This window comes from Tursiops truncatus, chromosome 3, assembly GCF_011762595.2.
Source record: "Tursiops truncatus isolate mTurTru1 chromosome 3, mTurTru1.mat.Y, whole genome shotgun sequence".
Classification (NCBI taxonomy): Eukaryota; Metazoa; Chordata; class Mammalia; order Artiodactyla; family Delphinidae; genus Tursiops; species Tursiops truncatus.
Window position 1 is genome coordinate 91,164,797 of NC_047036.1, and position 19,753 is coordinate 91,184,549.

The following is a 19,753-nucleotide window of genomic DNA, read 5'->3' on the forward strand; positions in this document are numbered from 1 at the left end:
CATTGAAGAAAAGGAGAAAAAAGGTGAAAGAAGTAATCCTATGACTCCACATGTCCTTGTTTAAAAGAAGCGGTTGCTGTAAAGAAAGAAAGAAAAAAAAGAAAGAAAGAAAGAAAAAATTTAATTTAGACACCATTAATTACTTCTTTCCATGAAGACCAGACCTGCTAATGATCTTGTCCTTTCAAAAAAAATACACATTTGTGCATCTTATAAAAAATCCTGAGAATTTTACATCGGAGTTGATGTTTGTGGGGTAGATCCATCTTATTCTATTATAGTAGCTATGGCCATAGTATCATGTACTTGCCATCCCCAGAAGAAAGTACTTTATTTAACCAAAGTGAAATTGTGCAGTGCATAAATGCTGGAGCAGAATAGAAATGTATCATTTATGCCGATCTCTCAATCATTGTGCTTTGCTGGCCATCTCTGAATTGCCTCTTGTTACCTGAATAGCTACTATTAAAAAAATGAGGCATTTTGTTTTCTAGACAGCCCTCTGGTTGTTCCCTACATTCACACTGGAGTGCCTGGCTGCAAAGCTTTCTATTTTTCTCCCAGGTCATCCCCCAGTAGTTCAAAAGGTGACCTATCATCTGGAGGACGGCAAGTCGACGCATTTTAAGAAACCCGCCCTTGTGTCTCCGCAGGGCCAGAATGTGACCCGTACAGAGTTTCTGAACTTGAACATTAACCCCTTGGCTCTGCACCTAAGCAGTTTGACCGGATCTGAATGAGAGAGTTCTTTTTTGAGAACAAAAGAGCTGATTGAGCTGATTTTTGGTCCACTCCACCCAGTTACCTGAGCATGCAAGCTCCTCCTTGGAATGCTGGCTGGGAGACTGTGGGGATGGCATTACAGGCGGTGATGCAAGATGAAGGCTTGTCACATTTAGGTGCAGGAATTGTCTTGCGAAAAGAAGTCTTTCGAATGGACTTTTTTCCAAAAAAAAAAAAAAATTTGAGGTATAATGGACATAGAAGAGTATATTAGTTTTAAGTGTATGATATGATAATTCAACATTTGTATATATTAAGGAATGATCACCACAATGAGTATAGTTAATGTCCGTCACCACACAGTTACAGAATTTTTTTTCTTGTGATGATAACTTTTAAGATCTCTTCTCTTTGCAACGTTCAAATATGCAGGACAGTATTATAAACTATAGGCACCATGCTATGCATTACATCTCCAGGACATACTTATTTTATAACTGGAAGTTTGTACCTTTTGACCCCCTTCACCCATTTTACCCACGCCCCACCTCTGGCAGCCACCAGCTTGTTCTCTGTAGCTATGAGCTTGGGTTTTTTTTTTTCCCCAACAGGCTCATTTTTTTAAACCTATCATGCTAATTCCTGTAATTATTTTCTCATATTTTCCTTTCTCCTTCTGGGTTTCTTGGCTTCCTTCAGAATTAGTGGCCGCCTCCATGTGTATGGCATATCCATTCTATTTCCCCTTTCCCTCTGCCCTTTGGATTGAATTCCTTCCCCTTTATCCTTTCCCTTTTCCTCCTTCCCCACAAAACAGCAAGAGGGATGCAAATCAGTGTCTCCTCTTCCCCTCTCCCATGGCAGAGTAGTGTGGACTGTGGCAGGTGCAGAATTTCTATACAGAATGCTCTGGGGCAAGGGATTGGGGGAGGCGGGGGCCACAGGGAGCTTGTCTTAAAGCTCTGTTTTCTTAGCCAACACCATCTTTACGTGATTGTTTCTATTGGATGCCTGCAGGAGAGCTGTGGATATGATGGGGTCTGAAGCCTGCCTAAGCTGTTGCTACTGGTCTAGCCCCAATTCAGGGGATCTTTGCTATACTGACTTTAAGGGGTAAAAGGCAGTGCATGGTATTAGCCTTGCCAAATCTTCGTCCCTGCCCTGCTCACCCCTCCCACCCCCAATCTGTTTGCCTTCGTCTTCCCTTCCCCCACCCCACTTGTTGGAAAGGCTTAATATATTTAAAAAAAAAAAAGACACATCAGAAAAGCTGTGGCCTGCACCCACTATTCAAACTTGGAGATGCAGAATTCCATAAACCACAAGAGTTTTGTGCATATGATATATTCTGGAATTTGAACTCACCATAGGCGAGGTCTGCTTTCTATTATCATCTTTCATAGCATAGATTTATCATTCCATATACTCCATTAATGTATTTCTGTGGAAATCGTTTAACTTATGGGGAATAACTAATTTTTTTAAGGTTTTTTTTGAGGTACATGAATAACTGCCTTTTTGTCCATAAAATGCAGTGGGAGAAAGAAACACAATTACATTTTTTCAGAAGGTTTTAAAGAACAGATTATGTAAAGAACTGGTCTCTAGATGGATAGCTACTCTTAACATCTGGAATTTATTAAGAAAAAAAGCGCACCTTTTCAGCCAAATTCTGACACTCCTCATTTGAGCTATCAGTTCCTTAAGGCTGTCTAGTTGCCACGTTGACTTGAGCATGTACAGTGCAGAAGCTGCATGTCTGCTTGCTGCGGCGAGCCCGTGGTTTATACTGCACTAGGTATGGGGAGTCACTGAAACAAAGTCAGCTTAACCTTGCTTTATAAGGAGACTCTCAGACTCTTTGTTTCCCCAGGAAATGATTTGATAGGTTCCCACTTTTTTTTCGTGAACATAAATCTGTTGCCCAAAAGAATGTAATATCTGGAATGAGATGAGATAAATTTCTAATTTTTAAAATCTTGAGATAGTAGGGAACTTTTTTTATTTTATTTTATTTTATTTTTGCGGTACGCGGGCCTCTCACTGTTGTGGCCTCTCCCGTTGCGGAGCACAGGCTCCGGACGTGCAGGCTCAGCGGACATGGCTCATGGGCCCAGCCGCTCTGCGGCATGTGGGATCTGCCTGGACCGGGGCATGAACCCGTGTCCCTTGCATCGGCAGGCGGACTCTCAACCACTGCGCCACCAGGGAAGCCCAGTAGGCAACTTTTGAACAATTTTACTTTCTTTTAAGATGGCCAGTGAAAGGGCAAGTTGGTAGCTGTAGATTAGGTTTCTCTCACTCAGGAAAGATTGTTTTAAAGGTCAAAAGGGAGTTGAGACCTGTTCCATTTGCAAATTTAAGGTGGTGGTTTTTACCTTTTGTCTCTAGCCCACTATATGGGGTGAAGTGGAGCTAATCCTTTATGTATCAGTCGCTTGAAATAAACATCCAGTTCCACTGCAGTCATTTTCTGGGTAGCCCTGGCCCTGAAGGTATGTAAATGCCACAGCTCTTGGGGCCACAGTGCAGCAAGGAATGAAGTGCTCCGATCGTGTGCTTCTGTAAATGTTGCTCTGTGAGCCAGAGCGTGATTGCCAGGATTTTAAAAAGCCAAGAACAAGTCAAAAAAGCTTACTCTGTGGTGCCCTTGCCTCCCTTGAAATAACCTCTGTTTTCCTTTGCCACATGAAAAGAAACGTCCTCCATAATCTGTGTGTTGACTCACCGTTTTTGCCCGGCACATCTATTGGTGTAAAAGGAGGGAGTCATCAGACTGGAATGAATTTTGAGAGGCAGTAGACGAAATTCCCAGGCAGGACTGTACCCACATTAGCCCAGAGAGAGGAGACCGGCCCCTGTCTTGAAAGGTTTTCCCGGAGAGAAATTCCATAGCATTCCTGCACCTTTGAAGACACAGCAAGCTCCACTGTCAGGAGAGATGTTGAGAGCAAACCTGAATCCTCCAGCTGAAATGTAAACTCATTATCTTGGACTGGGTACACTGGTGACTGCCCTCAGTGTAAGAGCTCGTCATTTGCCTATCGGCTAGTGCTAATTTGCTTTCATCCTTCTTGCCTTGGAGCTAAATAATCCTGCTTCACGTTTGTGATATTTTTCTGGGAGCCCAAAGCTAAGGTCAGTTTTTTTTTGTTTTTTTTTTAAATAAATGATGGCCTGGATTAAGACTGACGGGAAGACATCTCACAGAGTCTTTGGAGTTTGTCATCCTTGTTTACTCATCTCAGAGTGGTGTTTGCGTTTAAAGTATAATATGACCCACACGAGCATTCAGAATCTTGACAGCAGGGTAAACGAACAGGGCAACCCACTCAGGCCTCTGAGGAGATGGCTTCTGAGTATCAGGCAAAAGCTTGCTCACTGTGTTTTCCAGCCCTGTGTTTAGTCCTGTGCCTAGTGATTGACAGTATCAACTTCTTTAGCAGCGAAGCTGAGCTTTAATAGTTTGAGTCAATTTTGGTTTTGTGTTGTTGAAACGGCAGTATTTCTAGTCACTGCCAGATTTAGGATTTCCTTTGATATTTTTATGTAGGTTAGAAATGTTTAATTCTTAAACAGCCTAGGAATCTTTAATACTTTCTCTGTACACTGCCTTTCTGCTTACAGGAAACAAAATGGGGCAGCTTTAGGGAATTTCCTGTTTGCATTCTAGTGCCATGTCTCTAAGGAGGTAAGAGGGAGGGGTGCTGGGGAGAGTGTAGACAGTGCAGGAAACTCCAGGATTAGGTGTCACCTCTTTTTCTCTGGTGTGTTGGATCCAATGATTAAGGTTGCACTTCGTGAGCTTGGGAAAATATGCAGTTCCTCCCTTGCGAGCACAGGAAGAGTTTAGTTTGCACATGAACCTAGATGCTGGGAAGAAAGCAGTGCCACATCCAAACTGTGTGATGAGAAAACATCTTCCTCTTAGGAGAGTGTGTGCTGTTTGGTTGCCCCAAAGCTCCCCACCTTCCTGAGCAACCAGCGTGTTTATCTCTGCCGCCATCCTTCAGTGAGGTCAGACTGTGCTTGGCTTTGTTGGGGGCTGTGCACTAGAGGCCCAAAGACAGTGTCTCCCCACTGGGGGCTCCCTCCATGTAGAGAAAGGCAGAAGCGACCGATACTATCTCCACCCAAAGGAATTTGTTTCATCAGCCATCCGGTGTGGCCTCCCCTTTATCCTTTCTCCTGCTTCTCCTCCAAGGGCGTTACAGCAGGCCCACGACAGCGGCGGGGTGGAGGTGAACACCCATGCAGGAGACCTCACGTTGTCCTCAGCTTCCCCGTCTGCAGTGAGCTCTACCACACCCTCCACTGTACTTAAGCATTTCAGAGTTTGCCTGGCGAAATGGAGGGAGCAGGAAAGAGGAATAAATCAATTTGTAAGAGAGAAAGTTGTCAAGGCACATGTGATAAAACGTGTTCTTTGTAGGTAGAGGGGGGAGAAAGGGAGGCTTTGTTTATTAAAATAATGCTGAGCTGTCAGGTGCCTTTTGAATTCATATTGTGTTGTGGTTTCTAGAGGCCAAGTGGGAGGGTAGGGTGCCTTCACCCTCAGAGCAGCTCCTTACAGGAAAGGAGCCGGAATGCTGTCAAGCTGGACCCAAACCACAGTGTTTTGTTCTAGTCTGTGGCTCACTTGCTCACGTTACGTCTTTCATCTGCAGTTGTGACATCTTCGTGATTTGGCGAGGGATTGGGAAACACTCCCCAGGCGCTGGCCAGGCCGGCACTGGCAGATGGGTGGGGGGCACACCTGCTTGGGTGGATTATTGGCTCACTTACGGGAACGGGGTCTTTCTGGGTTTGTCTGGCCGCAGAGTTCTCCCTGCCCTTCACCTGCACCGTGCTTCTTGCCTCCAGCGCTGGGCACTGACAGAGCAAGTACAGGGGATCTCACTGCAGCTCCCTTCTGGTGCCAGCGCTGTTCCCAGTTTGTGCGGCACTGCTAGAAACTGTCTGGTGCTGAGCGCCATCCAAGTCCGCAGTCTTGGATCCTCAGATGCTCTCCCTGGGCCACGTCAGATCATGTGATCGAAAACATTTGACCCTGGATACCCATGGTAAATGAGATGCAGTATTGATGAATAGGGTAGGTCAGCTGGGGAGGTTCTGGTTTTAAGTACTAGAGAAACTTACTGTGCCTCCGTTTCTGATCTGCTTCTGATCTGCAGAATGAAGTAACAATTACTTCTATCTTGTTGAGTGAGAATTCAGTGAAAACCCATATAAGGCAATTGGCATGGTCCCTGGCACATAGAAGTGTGCTGGCCAGATTTCATCTGGAGTATTGTGCTTGGTCCTAAGTACCATGTATCAAAAAAAAAAAAAAAAAAACCGAAACACTGACATCCTGGAGGGACCACTGGGGGATGGAGAACTGTTGTAGCCATTTGGTGACCTAGAGGGGATATTAACCATACAGTGAATTATTCAGAGAGTTCGAAGTATGGAGGACAGTACTACATTAGACATTGTTTCACCTAAGTTATTTTTACTTTATTTTATAAGCTACTTCTATTTACACATAGAAAAATATTTGACAGATATCTCTAGGTGGTAGGGGTAAGGATAATGTAAGTTCTTTTATCTGTATCTTCTAATTTTCTAAATTTATCCATTCAACAAATCTGTCCGAAGTCCTCCCATGTACCAGGCACAGTTCATCTTGTTCGTTGGCTATTTCCTTAGTTCCGTGACATGTCTGCCTTCTTGGAACTTATAGCCTCATGGGGGAATGACTCAACACAAAACTTGTATGATATATTGTCAGGGAGTAATAAGTGTTATGAAAAATAAAGAGGAGTGAAAGGCTAGAGGAGCAGTAGGGGAGAAGGAAAACTTGTTCCAGGTGGTTGGTGGGGACAGGTGGAAAGCAGCCGGAATGAATTGACTCAGCACCCATATGGGAAGTTATGATTACCACGTTAATTATATATTTCTCTATTTTGTTGGCAACATGGTATATTATGCATATCATGCAATTTATTCAACCACTATTTTCCTTTTTCTTTTTTTTTTTACTGTCATGAACAGGTCTTTGTGCATATCCTTGTTTACACTAAGCTCTTCTGTCTTCAGATACATTTTTCTGGAAGTTCATTTTGGGGTCACTGTATGTGTCCCACTTGGTTCCTGACCCTCTCTTACCTTGTGCTATGAGGAGCCAGGAGGTGGGGAGTATAGACTGGGCGTAAGCCTCCTCTAGTTTCTAGGCTGTTGAGGATAAATGTGTTGACCTGCTTCCCTGCAGGCCCAGCCAGGATGTAGAGAGCTGCTGATCCAATTGCACATGTTGAAAGGCAGGCAAAGTGTAGATCACTCTGACTAATGTGAGCTGGGCCTCAAGGTAATGATGAGTCATTCTGATTGTTTAATCAGGGTGTGTGTAAACAAGGAGATAGGAAAGTAGCCCATCAACACTTTTAAGGCCCAAAGTTATCTTGATACTTTTTTGTTTGTTTGTTTTGTTTTGTTTTGTTTTTGCCTCTCCAGTTGCGGAGCACAGACTCCGGACGAGCAGGCGAGCAGGCTCAGCGGCCATGGCTCACGGGCCCAGCCGCTCCGCGGCATGTGGGATCTTCCCGGACCAGGGCACGAACGCGTGTCCCCTGCATCGGCAGGCGGACTCTTAGCCACTGCGCCACCAGGGAAGCCCCTATCTTGATACTTTTTAGCAAGCACGAAGGCATGGCATGATGATCATGATAATTAAGATGACAACAGTCATTGTGGTTAACTTTGCCAGGCAGCATTGTGTTCAAGTGAGCTACCTGTAGTATGTTCATTTAATTTTTACAGTTCTGTATGGTTGGCTATCATTACAGGGTGAGTAAAGTGGGGCTTGGAAATTTTTAACAACTTAACCAAGCTTGAACTAGTACTCAGGTCTGGGGTTTTTATTTGTTTTTGTTTTGTTATAAAGCCTATGTCCTTAACCACTGAACTATGTTCTCCCCATCACTTTCTCTCTTCTTCCTCTCTCATTTTCTTCCTTTTCAGGGAACAAGTCCTGGTTGGGACTAGTATTGACTGGGTTAGGTGATTTGGAAAGGAGAGAAGATTCAGACCTTTTCTTCTCTCTAAGCACACTGTTCTCTGAAGCATTCAGCAGGGCCCCTGATGGGAGAGAACACTGAGCAGATTTGAAATGTGTCTTCTACCCTTTCCTGGTGCTTTGGATTAGATGCAGCAGTGAGTGGTGAAATGGCCCATCAGTCAGCAGCCCCATGGTGAGGAACGAGAAGCCAGGGCCCGCCTGAGACTTGCCTGAAATGGGAGCTTGTTTATGGCATCAAGCATTTTAAAGGGATTTTCTTTACAAGAAATAGTGCATGTGAAAATCTCTCTCAAATGTTGGGAATACATTTGAATATGATTGTACTGAATATCTCAGTAGTCAACATCTAGGCTGTCTCCTGTACTTAAATGAAAAGACTTGAGATCATGTGCCTTGAGTTCTGTATACATAGAAAGTCCATATATATATATGTGTGTGTTAATATATGTATGTGTGTATAAGTATGTATCTGTATATGTATACACACACACACACACACTCAAATCTAAATCTTCACTTGTTTTCCCAAAGAAAAAAACATTGTCCTCAATCCAGTAAAAAAATAGGGAACTTCCAAAACACTCAACTATTGCTGTTAAAGTACCTTGGTTTTTCCTGATCTGCAGAGTTTATGGAGTGTTTCACCATTAAAGGTACTTGGTTTCTTTAGAAAGGAGAATTTGATACCTACTAAATTGGATCAATATAAAAATTTATGAACAATGCAGACCTTGTCAAAGAAGTCTTTTACTCCTGTTCATATAATTCTCTGTGGGACTTTCTGCCTCAGGGATCACATCAGTATTTAGTACACACTGAAATATTCATGTCTTCTGATTAGCAGGATTTAATTGTTACATCTCGATCTCCTTCATGATGTGCCATTAGGATGCAACCCACCTTGAAATTTAAGCAGGTGCTGACAGGTTATTGCTGTGTCTTTATTTTGTTTGTTTGTTTCCAAATATCCTTGTATTGCATGTAATTTTGGTTTCCCTTGAAAATAACACCACAAAAAGTAAGAATTTATTAGTGGAAAATGCTGTGACTTGTTTTTACCAGCAACTATTGTATAGTAAATTTTAAAGTGTGTGTGTGTGTGTGTGTGTGTGTGTGTGTGTATATATATATAAAATCTGTTTAGATTTTTTATTTTTTAAGATTTATTAGTTAAGATAACCTTTCCTCCCATGTACTGTTTAGTTAGAGCTTTTTCACCTACACTTCAATATTTCCCTTGTTAACTTTCCCTCATCGATCGGGTATGGACATATCCGGAGATTAATTTTTCTCTGCTTTCCTGGGTCTGATATCAGCTTAATGGTCTTGTGTTTCTCAAAATGTTGGAAGTTTTAAAGAATTAATACCTTTTCCCTCATGCTAATTTTGCAGTTGTGCTTTTTCCCCTCTTATAAAAAGAACTCTCTGTCTGAGACTTTATCTCCTCAATAATTTCATGAAGGTATCTCAGCAGTGCTAGGGTATTCTGTTGCAAAGCATGAGGCATGGTTGTGAACCAGGCTCTGGGGTTAGACTGACAAGGGTTTTCATTCTAGCTCTGCCACTTACTAGTTTGGCAAGTTACTGAACCTCTAAGCCTCAATTCCTACCTCTTTAAATTGGGGTTAACAACAGTACCTATTCCAAAGGCTATGTGAAGAATAATTAAGAAAGTACATGCATGTTACATGCTTTAAATATAGCAATAGCACATAACACACGTCCACATATTAGCTAATATCATTTCCAGTAAAAATTATGTGACATTTTAATTTTTTATTGAAGTTTAGTTATGCATAATATTATATAAGTTATAGGTGTGTAATACAGTGATTCACAATTTTAAAGGTCATACTCCATTTGTAGTTATTATAAAATATTGGCTTTATTCCCTGTGTTGTACAGTATATCCTTGTAGCTTATTTTATACCTAATAGTTTGTACCGCTTAATCCTCTACCCCTATATTTCCCCTACACCCTTTCCTCTCCCCACTGGTAACCACTAGTTTGTTCTCTGTATCTGTGAGTCTGCTGCTTTTTTGCTATATTCACTAGTTTGTTTTATTTTTTGAGTTCCACGTATAAGTCATATCGTACGGTATTTGTCTTTCTCTGTTGGACTTATTTCACTTAGTATAATGCCCCCTAGGTCCACCCATGTTGCTGCAAATGACAAAATTCCATTCTTTTTTATGGCTGAGTAGTATTCCATTGTATATATGTACCACATCTTCTTTACCTCTTCATCTATTTATGGACACTTAGGTTGCTTCCATATCTTGGCAAGTATAAATAATGCTGCTATGAGCATTGAAGTGCATGTATCATTTCGAATTAGTGTTTGTGGTTTTTTCAGATATATACCCAGGAATGGAAATGCTGTGTCCTTTGGTAGTTCTATTTTTACTTTTTTGAGAACCCTTCATACAGTTTTTCACAGTGACTGCACCAATTTACATTCCCACCAACAGTGTACGAGGGTTGCCTTTTCTCCACATCCTTGCCGACATTAGTGTTCTTTTTGATGATAGCCATTCTGACAGGTGTGAGATGATATCTCATTATGGTTTTGATTTGCATTTCCCTGATGATTAGCGATGTTGAGTATGTTTTCATGTGCCTGTTGGCCATCTGCATTTCTCTTTGGAAAAATGTCTATTCAGTTCTTATTGCGTTGTTTGGTTTTTTGATGTTGAGTTACATGGGCTGTTTATATATGTTGGATATTAACCCTTTATTGGTCATATCATTTGCAAAGGTTTTCTCCCATTCAGTAGGTTGTCTTTTTGTTTTGTCAGTGGTTTCCTTTGCTGTGAAAAAGGTTTTAAATTTAATTAGGTCCTGTTTGTTTATTTTTGCTTTTATTTCCTTTGTTTTAGGAGAGGGATCAAAAAAAATACTGCTTATGATTTTTGTCAAAGAGTGTTCTGCCTATGTCTTCCTCTAGGAGTTTTGTGGTATCCAGTCGTACATTTAGGTCTTTAATCCATTTTGAGTTTATTTTTGTATATGGTGTTAGAGAATTTTGTAATTTCATTCTTTTACATGTAGCTATCCAGTTTTCCTAGCACGACTTATTGAAAGGACTGTCTTTTCTCCATTGTATATTCTTGCCTCCTTTGTCATAAATTAATTGATCATAAGTACGTGGGTTTATTTCTGGGCTCTCCGCTCTCTTCCCTTGATCTGTGTGTCTTTTTTTGTGCCAGTACACCATACTATTTTGATTACTGTAGCTTTGTAGTATAGTCTAAAGTTAGGGAGTATGATTCCTTTAGTTCTGTTGTTCTTTCTCAAGATTGTTTTGGCTATTCGGGGTCTTTTGTGTTTCCAGACAAATTTTTAAAATATTTGTTCTAGTTCATATGCAAGGATTTTTTTCAATATCTGCAAATCAATCAATGTGATACACCACATTAACAAATTGAAGAATAAAAATCATATGATGATCTCAGTAGATGCAGAAAAAGCCTTAGACAAAATTCAATATTCATTTATGATAAAAACTCTTCAGAAAGTGGGCTTAGAGGGAGCGTACATCAACATAATAAAGGCCATATATGACAGACCCACAGCTAACATCATACTCAATGGTGCTAAGCTGAAAGCATTTCCTCTAAGATCAGGAACAAGACAAGGATGTTCACTGTTGCCACTTTTATTCAACATAGTTTTGGAAGGCCTAGCCATAACAATCAGAGAAGAAAAATAAAGAAAAGGAATCCAAACTGTAAGGGAAGAATTAAAACTGTCCCTGTTTGCAGGTGATGTGATACTATACATAGCAAACCCTAAAGATGCCACCAGAAAACTACTAGAGCTCATCAATGAATTCAGTACAGTTGCAGGATACAAAATTAATGCACAGAAATCTCTTGCATTCTTATACACTAACAATGAATGATCAGAAAGAGAAACTAAGGAAACAATCCCTTTTACCATCACATCAAAGAGAATAAAATACCTAGGAATAAACCTACCTAAGGAGACAAAAGACCTGTACTCTGAAAACTGTAGGATGATGAAAGAAATTGAAGACTACACAAACAGATGGAAAGATATACATTGTTCTTGGATTTGAAGAATTAATACTGATAAAATGACCATACTACCCAAGGCAATGTACAAATTCAGTGTGGCTTATTTTTATAGGAGCATATTTTTGAAGATGGAGTGGGATTGAGGGTTATCTTCAAAGTTGGGAGGATCAGTCTTGGACCCCTCCCCTCCTTGAGAGCCATCTCCCAGCCGTTTGCCTTAGGTGGGTGCTAGGGATGATGGTGTTGCTGTTTTCACAGTTGGTACCTGGGTCCTGCTTTGTGATTTGGCACCATCACCTACATCAGGCACTCTTGGACGGGATCATTTTGTCTGTTGGATGGTATTTTAGTGCTACCACATTGAAGGGGATTTAGAGTGCTGTTTTTGACAACTGAACTTCAGTGGAGGTTTAAAAAGTAACTCAGGGACCACTGACCAATGAAATCATCAGATAAAATGAAAGACGAAAAGCTCCTGTTTTCTGAGTCGGTCTAGGTCAGCAAAAAGTGATTAGCGTGCAGCGGGGTAATCTTGTAGATGGTGTTTAATGAGTTTTTACGTTTCAAGGCTGTGAACATCCTTTCTTGAAATATTGCACAGTAGGTGCCCCTAGCAGGAATTCTAGCTGTAAATAGGAATGTTCCAGTCCTGGAAGCCACTGAACAGGCCTGATTGTGTCCATCTGGCAAGGAACGTTCCCCCTTTGCCAGGGATTTTGTTCTTTATGTATCTGAATTAGAGCACCTGGCGTGTGGGGAGTCTTGCAGGGGAAGCTGAATGAGGCTGCTTTCTCGTGTACAGATGTCTCCTGCTATTTCGAAGGATGAGGCTGGATATAGACATTTATTCACTACCCAGGAGCTCCTGGATTGCCATATGGGAGAGCAGGAAGCCTCTGGATAGGGAATGAGGAAATCTGAATCTGATGAGCCTTGTTTTTCTGAGTCTGTTTAATGCCTTTACAACGAAGGAATTGAACTAGATGTTCTTGAATTCCCTCGCCGGCCGTAAGGTTATGTGTGATTCTGAGCGCTTTTTAAATTTCTAGGGGAAAGATTGCTGCTGATCAGTTCTGTATATAAATGAAGCTTCCTTGGGAAGTGGGCTTCAGCAAATCCATTCTGGGACCAGTGGGCAAATAAAGTATGAAGAGCCCCAAGCACAGAACTCAGGGTGGGGCCATCTGGTACAAACCCTTCTCAAAAAGATGAAAAAGCACAGAAAGTTAAAGAGAGTCTCCAAATTGACACCGAGCTGAGCCACCGCCAGCCCCAAGCTTCATCACTGTCACTGGAGGGCTCGCCCTGCCATCTCCCACTGCCCTCTGCTTCACCCCCTGTCCCTGCCTCTGCCAGTGTGCACATCCTCCCACCCATCCACATACATGCACACACATGCACACATGTGTATCCTGCAAGCCAGGAGGGCAGTGGCATGTTGAGTTGGAAGTACCAGCAAAGCACATAGCAGAGAAGATTAGAGCATGGAGTGTGTGTGTGTTAATATGTCTTCTACTGTTTATCAGTTCCCTGCCCTTGGGCTGATTTCCTATCCCTCCTCTGTGCCTTGATTCCTCATTGGTCAGAAGGAGGTGATAATACCTGTCTCATAGCATTGCGGTGAGGGTTAAATGAGGTACTGCATGAAATGTGCTTAGCCCGAGTGTCTGATACCCATTAAACATTCAGCAAATGGTAACTATTAATGTTATGATTTACTACTATCGAGGTGCCTGGAATTCTTAGAATATTCCCAAAGCTTGGCACTGGGGTTGTGTCCTTTCTTCTGCAGGACTCTGTAGCTGATTGAATTAGGTAAAGTGTAGAAAGCACTTAGTGCAGAGCCTGAGTGTGTGTTCAGCATATAGTGGGTTAATTAATGTTATTTTTAAATAAATATTTTTAAGTCTCTAAAAAGAAAAAGAATATGTGTTCAGTAAAGGTTAGTTGCCCTTATTTCTTCCCCTTTAAGGAAGAGAACAGTTCACTAAGTGGAAGCAGTTGGCACTACCCATTGTCTCACTCAAATATAAGCAAGAACTATGTTGTGTACTTTGCAGCTGGAGGGCAAGTGGCCCACTTAGAAGGACAGGATGGGCATTCCCATCATCACTGGTGGGAGGGAAATAGAGGTACCCTGGCAGTGCATGGCCTACAGGAGCATCTCAGGTAGCCAGACCAAGTACAGGGAGAGAGAGAACAAGCACAGTTTCCTCTGAGTGAGCTTACCTGCCAACAAGGCGGAAAAGCCTAGCTCAGCCATGTCACCATTAGTATTCCATGGTCTCTGGATGGAGACTTGGGGATGAACTCATTCCTCTGTTTCAGGTGTGGCTGTGGAAGCCTTTGGTCCCTTTGAAGGCAGTGCTGTAAGAGAGCAGACCCAAGTCCCAGAAAGATGAGTAAAATGGTGGGCCTAGAGTTTGGCAGCCTCGATTCTGGTTCTGGACCCCTTCAACAGCTGTGGCCCTTGGGAAGAGTACTTGTTCCTCAGCACACTGGGAATCATAGCCTCCCTGTAGGCCACGGAGGTGTGGTGTGATGGAGACCCCGTGGGATAACGCATAGGAGGGGGAGGGTGCCAAGTGATCAGGAAAGCACCGGCATCTGTTCCATTGTTTTTATTGCCAGTAGTAGCAAGATAAAGAAGCATCTTATAACCATAAGTACACAGTGGTGCTCCTGGGGGCTCATTAGAGTCATTGGGCTGCTGGCTTAGAAGGGCATCCTAAGAAGCGTGACGCCCTTTGTCTCATGGCTAGTCGGTAACAGGAAGCACATCTAGCCACATAGCCCAGGAGCAGCCACCAGGAGAGACCGTCACAAAGGCACTGCTTGATCCTCACCCGGGCTCCCGGCAGCCGGACACCTTATCTCTCAGAGGCTTCGCGGGCTTGTCTTTACAGCCAGCTGAACTGTGAAATATTAGTCAAGTAATGTTTCATCCAAAAATAGCCACCATTCTGACAGTTGTCTTGAAGCCAAATTTCCAGGTGGTTTACTTTTCCTTTGGATACACGCTGTAAAATGAATGTGAAGCCAGGCTCAGAACAGCCTAGGGAATTAGTATCTTTTATCTCCAGAAATACGAGGTATGCGTGGATTTATATCCTTCACGTGCTAGACCCAGAGTTGTATTAGGAAGCGTCATGGTCCCATCCCAACCTTGCTGAGGCCTTGGGTTAAAATTTCACGGAGAATTAAGAGCCTTGACAGTCAGCTCCTTAAGCCTTGGACTTCTGCTGAAGTCCAAGGTAGGTAGTCTCACTACCTATAGTGAGGCTTCATCTGAGAAGGTTGTTGACTTGAAACTTGCTGACTTAAAACCTGGCTGGGAAAGAGGAAATGCACGTTGTTGAATGCTTACTTGGTTTCAGACACTATGCTGGTCATTTTATGGATGGCCATCTCATTTTGCCTTTACGACAGCAAAAACACCCATTTATAAAAAACCAGGGCTTCCCTGGTGGCGCAGTGGTTGAGAGTCCGCCTGCCGATGCAGGGGACGCGGGTTCGTGCTCCGGTCTGGGAGGATCCCACATGCCGCGGAGCGGCTGGGCCCATGAGCCATGGCCGCTGAGCCTATGCGTCCGGAGCCTGTGCTCCGCAACGGGAGGGGCCACAACAGTGAGAGGCCCACGTACGGCAAAAAACAAAAACAAAAAACCCAGTTAAATCAGTTGTCCAAAGACAAATCACTAACAAGTATCATAAATGAGACATGAACCCAGGTTTATCTGATTCTTTATAAATTAAGCTCAGATCAACTTCATTTGCCAGAGTATCTCACAACATAATAGTGGTGTATACAGCGGAGGTCTGTTCTTGCTATTCTATTACAGAAGTCTGGAGTCAGGCAGTCCAAAGCTAGTAGGGTGGCTCTACAAGGTTGTGAGGGATTCAGGCACCTTCCACTCCCTACAGTGTGGACCTCATCTTTCTGAAGCAAGATGGCTGCTGGAGCTCCATCCATCACATTAATATACCAAGCAGCAAGGCTGGAGGAAGAGAAAAACAGCATGACCTCCCTCAAAAAGATTTTCCCAGAACTTCCACATATTTTTGCTTCTGTCTCCTTGGCTAGAGCTTTGTCACATGGCTACACCTAGCTCCAGCTGCAAGGGAGGCTGAGAACTGGGATATTTTAGCTGAACAGTAGTCTGACCAATGAAAAATCGAGGTCTTGTTCCTGAGCATGAAGCGAAAAGTGTGTTTGGGAAGAGACCAGCACAGTCTGCAAACGTCATATATTTTCTCTCTCTTTGGTTGGTGAAACGTCTTTTAATGGTACTTCGAGGTTCATGTGTCTGAAGCTCTGACTCAAGGTAGAGGACATTTCAGAAGCCAGAATATAAGTAAAGACATCCTGAAAAATGATGCAAATATAATTTTTCTATTATAGATAGTTGACAGTTCTGGTTGCTGTGGTAAATTTTTCTTTCCAGGATTTAAACCCACTGTCACTCCTTTTAAAAATTACCCGGAAAGACCTCTATTCTCTTATTTTCTTAATGCTGGGCTTGACACAGGTCTACACAGTTCTGTCATAATACTTGTAGCATTGCTCGAAAACTCCCTAGCTATTGAATTTGCAGGGATACCACCAGGTCTGCCAGAATGAGGGGGGTGAAACCCCAAAAGAAGGAGATCCAGTCAGCTCTTGAGTACTGGGTGATTGACAAGGTGGAACAGGGGAGCTCCGGAGCTGAAGCTGGCAGGGAGTGTCCACTCTTCCTTGCGGTGAGAACAGGACTCACCCCGTGCTCAGTTGTGGGAATGAGAGAGGGGTTGGTCAGACACATTCTCAGCAACACGTCTTTCAACTTGCGGGCAAACTTCTTTCCACACTGCACGTCCCAACCTTTGTAGTTAGCTTCTGCTGAGTACTTGTCAGTGACACTAAGGAACAAGTGTATACTGCACCTGGTTTTTAAAGTTTTACCTTCTATCAGAATTGCTGGTGGACAGGGAAAGAAGATGCAGCAGGGACAGATAATAACCGTTTACAGTTTTTATGCTACAGCCTTCACCTGCAGAAAACACTGTGACAACTCTTTTATTTTTTTTTTAATACAAAAGCCTCTTTCTCTTTTAAAAAAAAAAAAAAAGTATTAAACAGGAAAGTATCCCAGAAGAGTTTGAAACCACCCAAAGGCCACCACCAAAAAGTTAGAATGCCAACTTTCCAGTTTATTTTTCTGTTACATACTTATTATTTTTATAATCAGAGGCAAACATTTTAAGTAAAGTTTTCATCCACAGGAAAAAAAACCCTGAAAATCACTGTCACATACAACACTGCGTAGTGAGGAAGGGGCATGGTGACCTTGGTTCTGGTGCTAGACTCTCCATGGGACCTGGTGTGAGCAGGTCAATCTCTGGGTTTCATTCCTCACTCGCAGATGTGGAAGTGGGAGATGCCACATGCCGAGGGCCTTTCCTCCACTCAGACATCTGTGGTTATGACACTTGACACCATCTGCAAAACTTAGGGGCATCACAGAGCTGGCGTCTAGTCTAGATGGTTCTTAGTTCAGAGTTCATAGATGGATTCCGGGGTGTGTCATCATCTTAATTAGGCGGAACACATGCATAAGCACCAAGTTTATACTCTCCTCTAGGAGAAGGGCCCAAACACATTCATGAGATTCTTAAGGAATCTTCAAGTTAAGAACAACTGAGGGGCTTCCCGGGTGGCGCAGTGGTTAAGAATCCACCTGCCAATGCAGGGGACACGGGTTCGAGCCCTGGTCCGGGAAGATCCCACATGCCGTGGAGCAACTAAGCCCGTGATCCACAACTACTGAGCCTGTGCTCTAGAGCCCACGAGCCACAACTACTGAGCCCGTGAGCCACAAGGACTGAAGCCTGCGTGCCTGGAGCCCGAGCTCCACAACAAGAGAAGCCACCACAGTGAGAAGCCCACGCACCGCAACGAAGAGTAGCCCCCACTCGCCACAACTAGAGAAAGCCCGCGCGCAGCAACAAAGACCCAACACAGCCAAAAATAAATATAATTAATTAATTTAAAAAACAAAAAGAAAAACTGATCAATTCATATTTGATAGATAGGCATCTTCCATCCAGGGAAGAAAAGGGACTTGCCCCACAAGCACATCTGATGGATCCTTTGGCAATCCGGAGTGCTGGTGTTATCGTGTCTGGGCCCAGGGCTGTCTTCCATAGGATGTGACCCAGCCTGGACCCCTCTGCCCTGTACTGTGATGGAAATAACCACTCTGTGTGTCTCCCCATCTGGCCCAGTTCATGAGGTCAGTATGGAGTATATAGTCTCCTCTGTCAGCTTTTCCCCTGAATTCTCCCCCACCCCCTGCAGGCAGCCCTTTCCCCCAGAAGTAGGATGGGAGATGGATGAGAGAGGAAGCAAGTCTAGGCTGTCATAGTTGGGATCCTTGTTTCTGCTCCTATATATCTTAAAGAACATGTCCGCTCTCCATGTATTTCATCCTTCCTGTCAGAGGTCAGGTGGTGGGTCTTCTCCCAAGACCAGACATAATAGCATAGCAGACCACAGTGTCTGTTGCTAAAGGAACATTCTCAGATTGACAGTTCAGAGGCAGAAGGGGCAACCCAGCTATGTAAGGGAGTGAATTTGTGTCCCTCTCCCCACGCTGGGAGCAAAACTGCCTCCAAAAAATTATACAATGGGAACACTGTGGTATTTGTGCTGAGAATTCATCACAGAAACCCTGTATCTGAAACCCAAAGTGACCTTTTCTGAGGGGCCTAGCCCTACATGAGAAGGCAAATACCACCAGATTGCCTGACATTTCCTTTTTTAAATTACAAGCGTTCCTGATTGCAAATCGGCTGTTGATCTGTTGGTTTGCAGCCCCGATGCAGTTAAGTGAAGTCCCAGTCACTGCTGTGATAGTCTCACAAACAACCGCTTTGAAACCCTAGCCCCTGCCCTATGTCTCCTTCTCGCCTACTCACCCTCCCCCAAGCCTCCCAGCCTCCACGCAGTGTGGAGGGGCAGGCTGCAGAAAAGCGCATCTTTCTAAACCTGAAATTAAAATCTTCAAAGTGGGGTTGTGTGCCGCTGCACTGTGTACATCTTGAAAGATCAAATTTATTTACTTCTTACTTTACATCCTCTTGGCAGATGCTATACAGAAACCCTATAAAGAGGGAGGGTTTGCTCTGATTGGCATCACTCACCCAAGTGTCATGTGGAATTCAGCTCAGGGATGGTCTGAGCTCCACCTGGGATTGACAGTGAAGACAGCGAAGTAGTGACTCAGAGGGCAAGGAAGGCTGGAAGGTGCTGCTCCAGGAGCCGTGGCTGAACAGATATTAAGGATGGTCGCAGCCATCCACCTGCAAAGCCACAGCGGGCACATGTGTGGTAGACATGTGTGCATCCCAGGCTCCATGTGCAGAACCTGAAAGCTGAGCGGGTTGAGATCCTGGAAGTGCGTGATACGCTTGTTAATCTGCTGAAGAACGTTCTTTCTTGCTCCACTTCCCCTGAGAGAGTTGGCTGGGGAAAGGTATAGCGATGCATTCTTGGTTTCTCTCGCCATAGCATAATTTATCAGAGTTCCGGTTCTGTTTCTGAGAGGCCTGCTTGCACAGAAGCATCATCATCTGGTCAATCTAGTCTGTCTGGGGAACAATGAGGAAGGAGGAGCTGGCAAGAAAATTAATGCATCAACTTGAGGAGGAGAACATCGGAAACAATGAGCTCTCCCATTTTTTTTTCTTAATTCTCAGCCTTTTGGTCCGTCTGGACATGCGGCAGTATGGGTGATTGAATTGAAAAAAATTGAATTGCCCCATTCAACTCGCATATTTTCCCAAAGGTAAAAGCTAATTTGGTCCTGCCTTTTCCTTGCTTCTTGAGAATCAGGCAGTCCACACCAGCTCTTAATCTCATCCTTGCTGAGTAACTCGGAGAAAGCCCTT

At 43.4% G+C, this 19,753-nt stretch overlaps 1 protein-coding gene across 6 annotated transcripts in view; it reads left to right on the top strand.

Moving 5' to 3' along the window:
* MCC (MCC regulator of WNT signaling pathway) overlaps positions 1–19,753 on the top strand; it is a 426,733-nt gene that overhangs the window by 295,746 nt on the left and 111,234 nt on the right. The window contains exon 1 of one of the 6 annotated variants that reach the window (XM_019940819.3): positions 18,034–18,096. The exons of the other annotated variants lie outside the window; for them this stretch is intronic. Within the exon in view, the coding sequence (XP_019796378.1) occupies positions 18,049–18,096 (48 nt within the window). The 5' untranslated portion in view covers positions 18,034–18,048. Of the gene's footprint in view, positions 1–18,033; positions 18,097–19,753 lie in introns of those variants that run through there. 6 annotated transcript variants of the gene reach the window in all.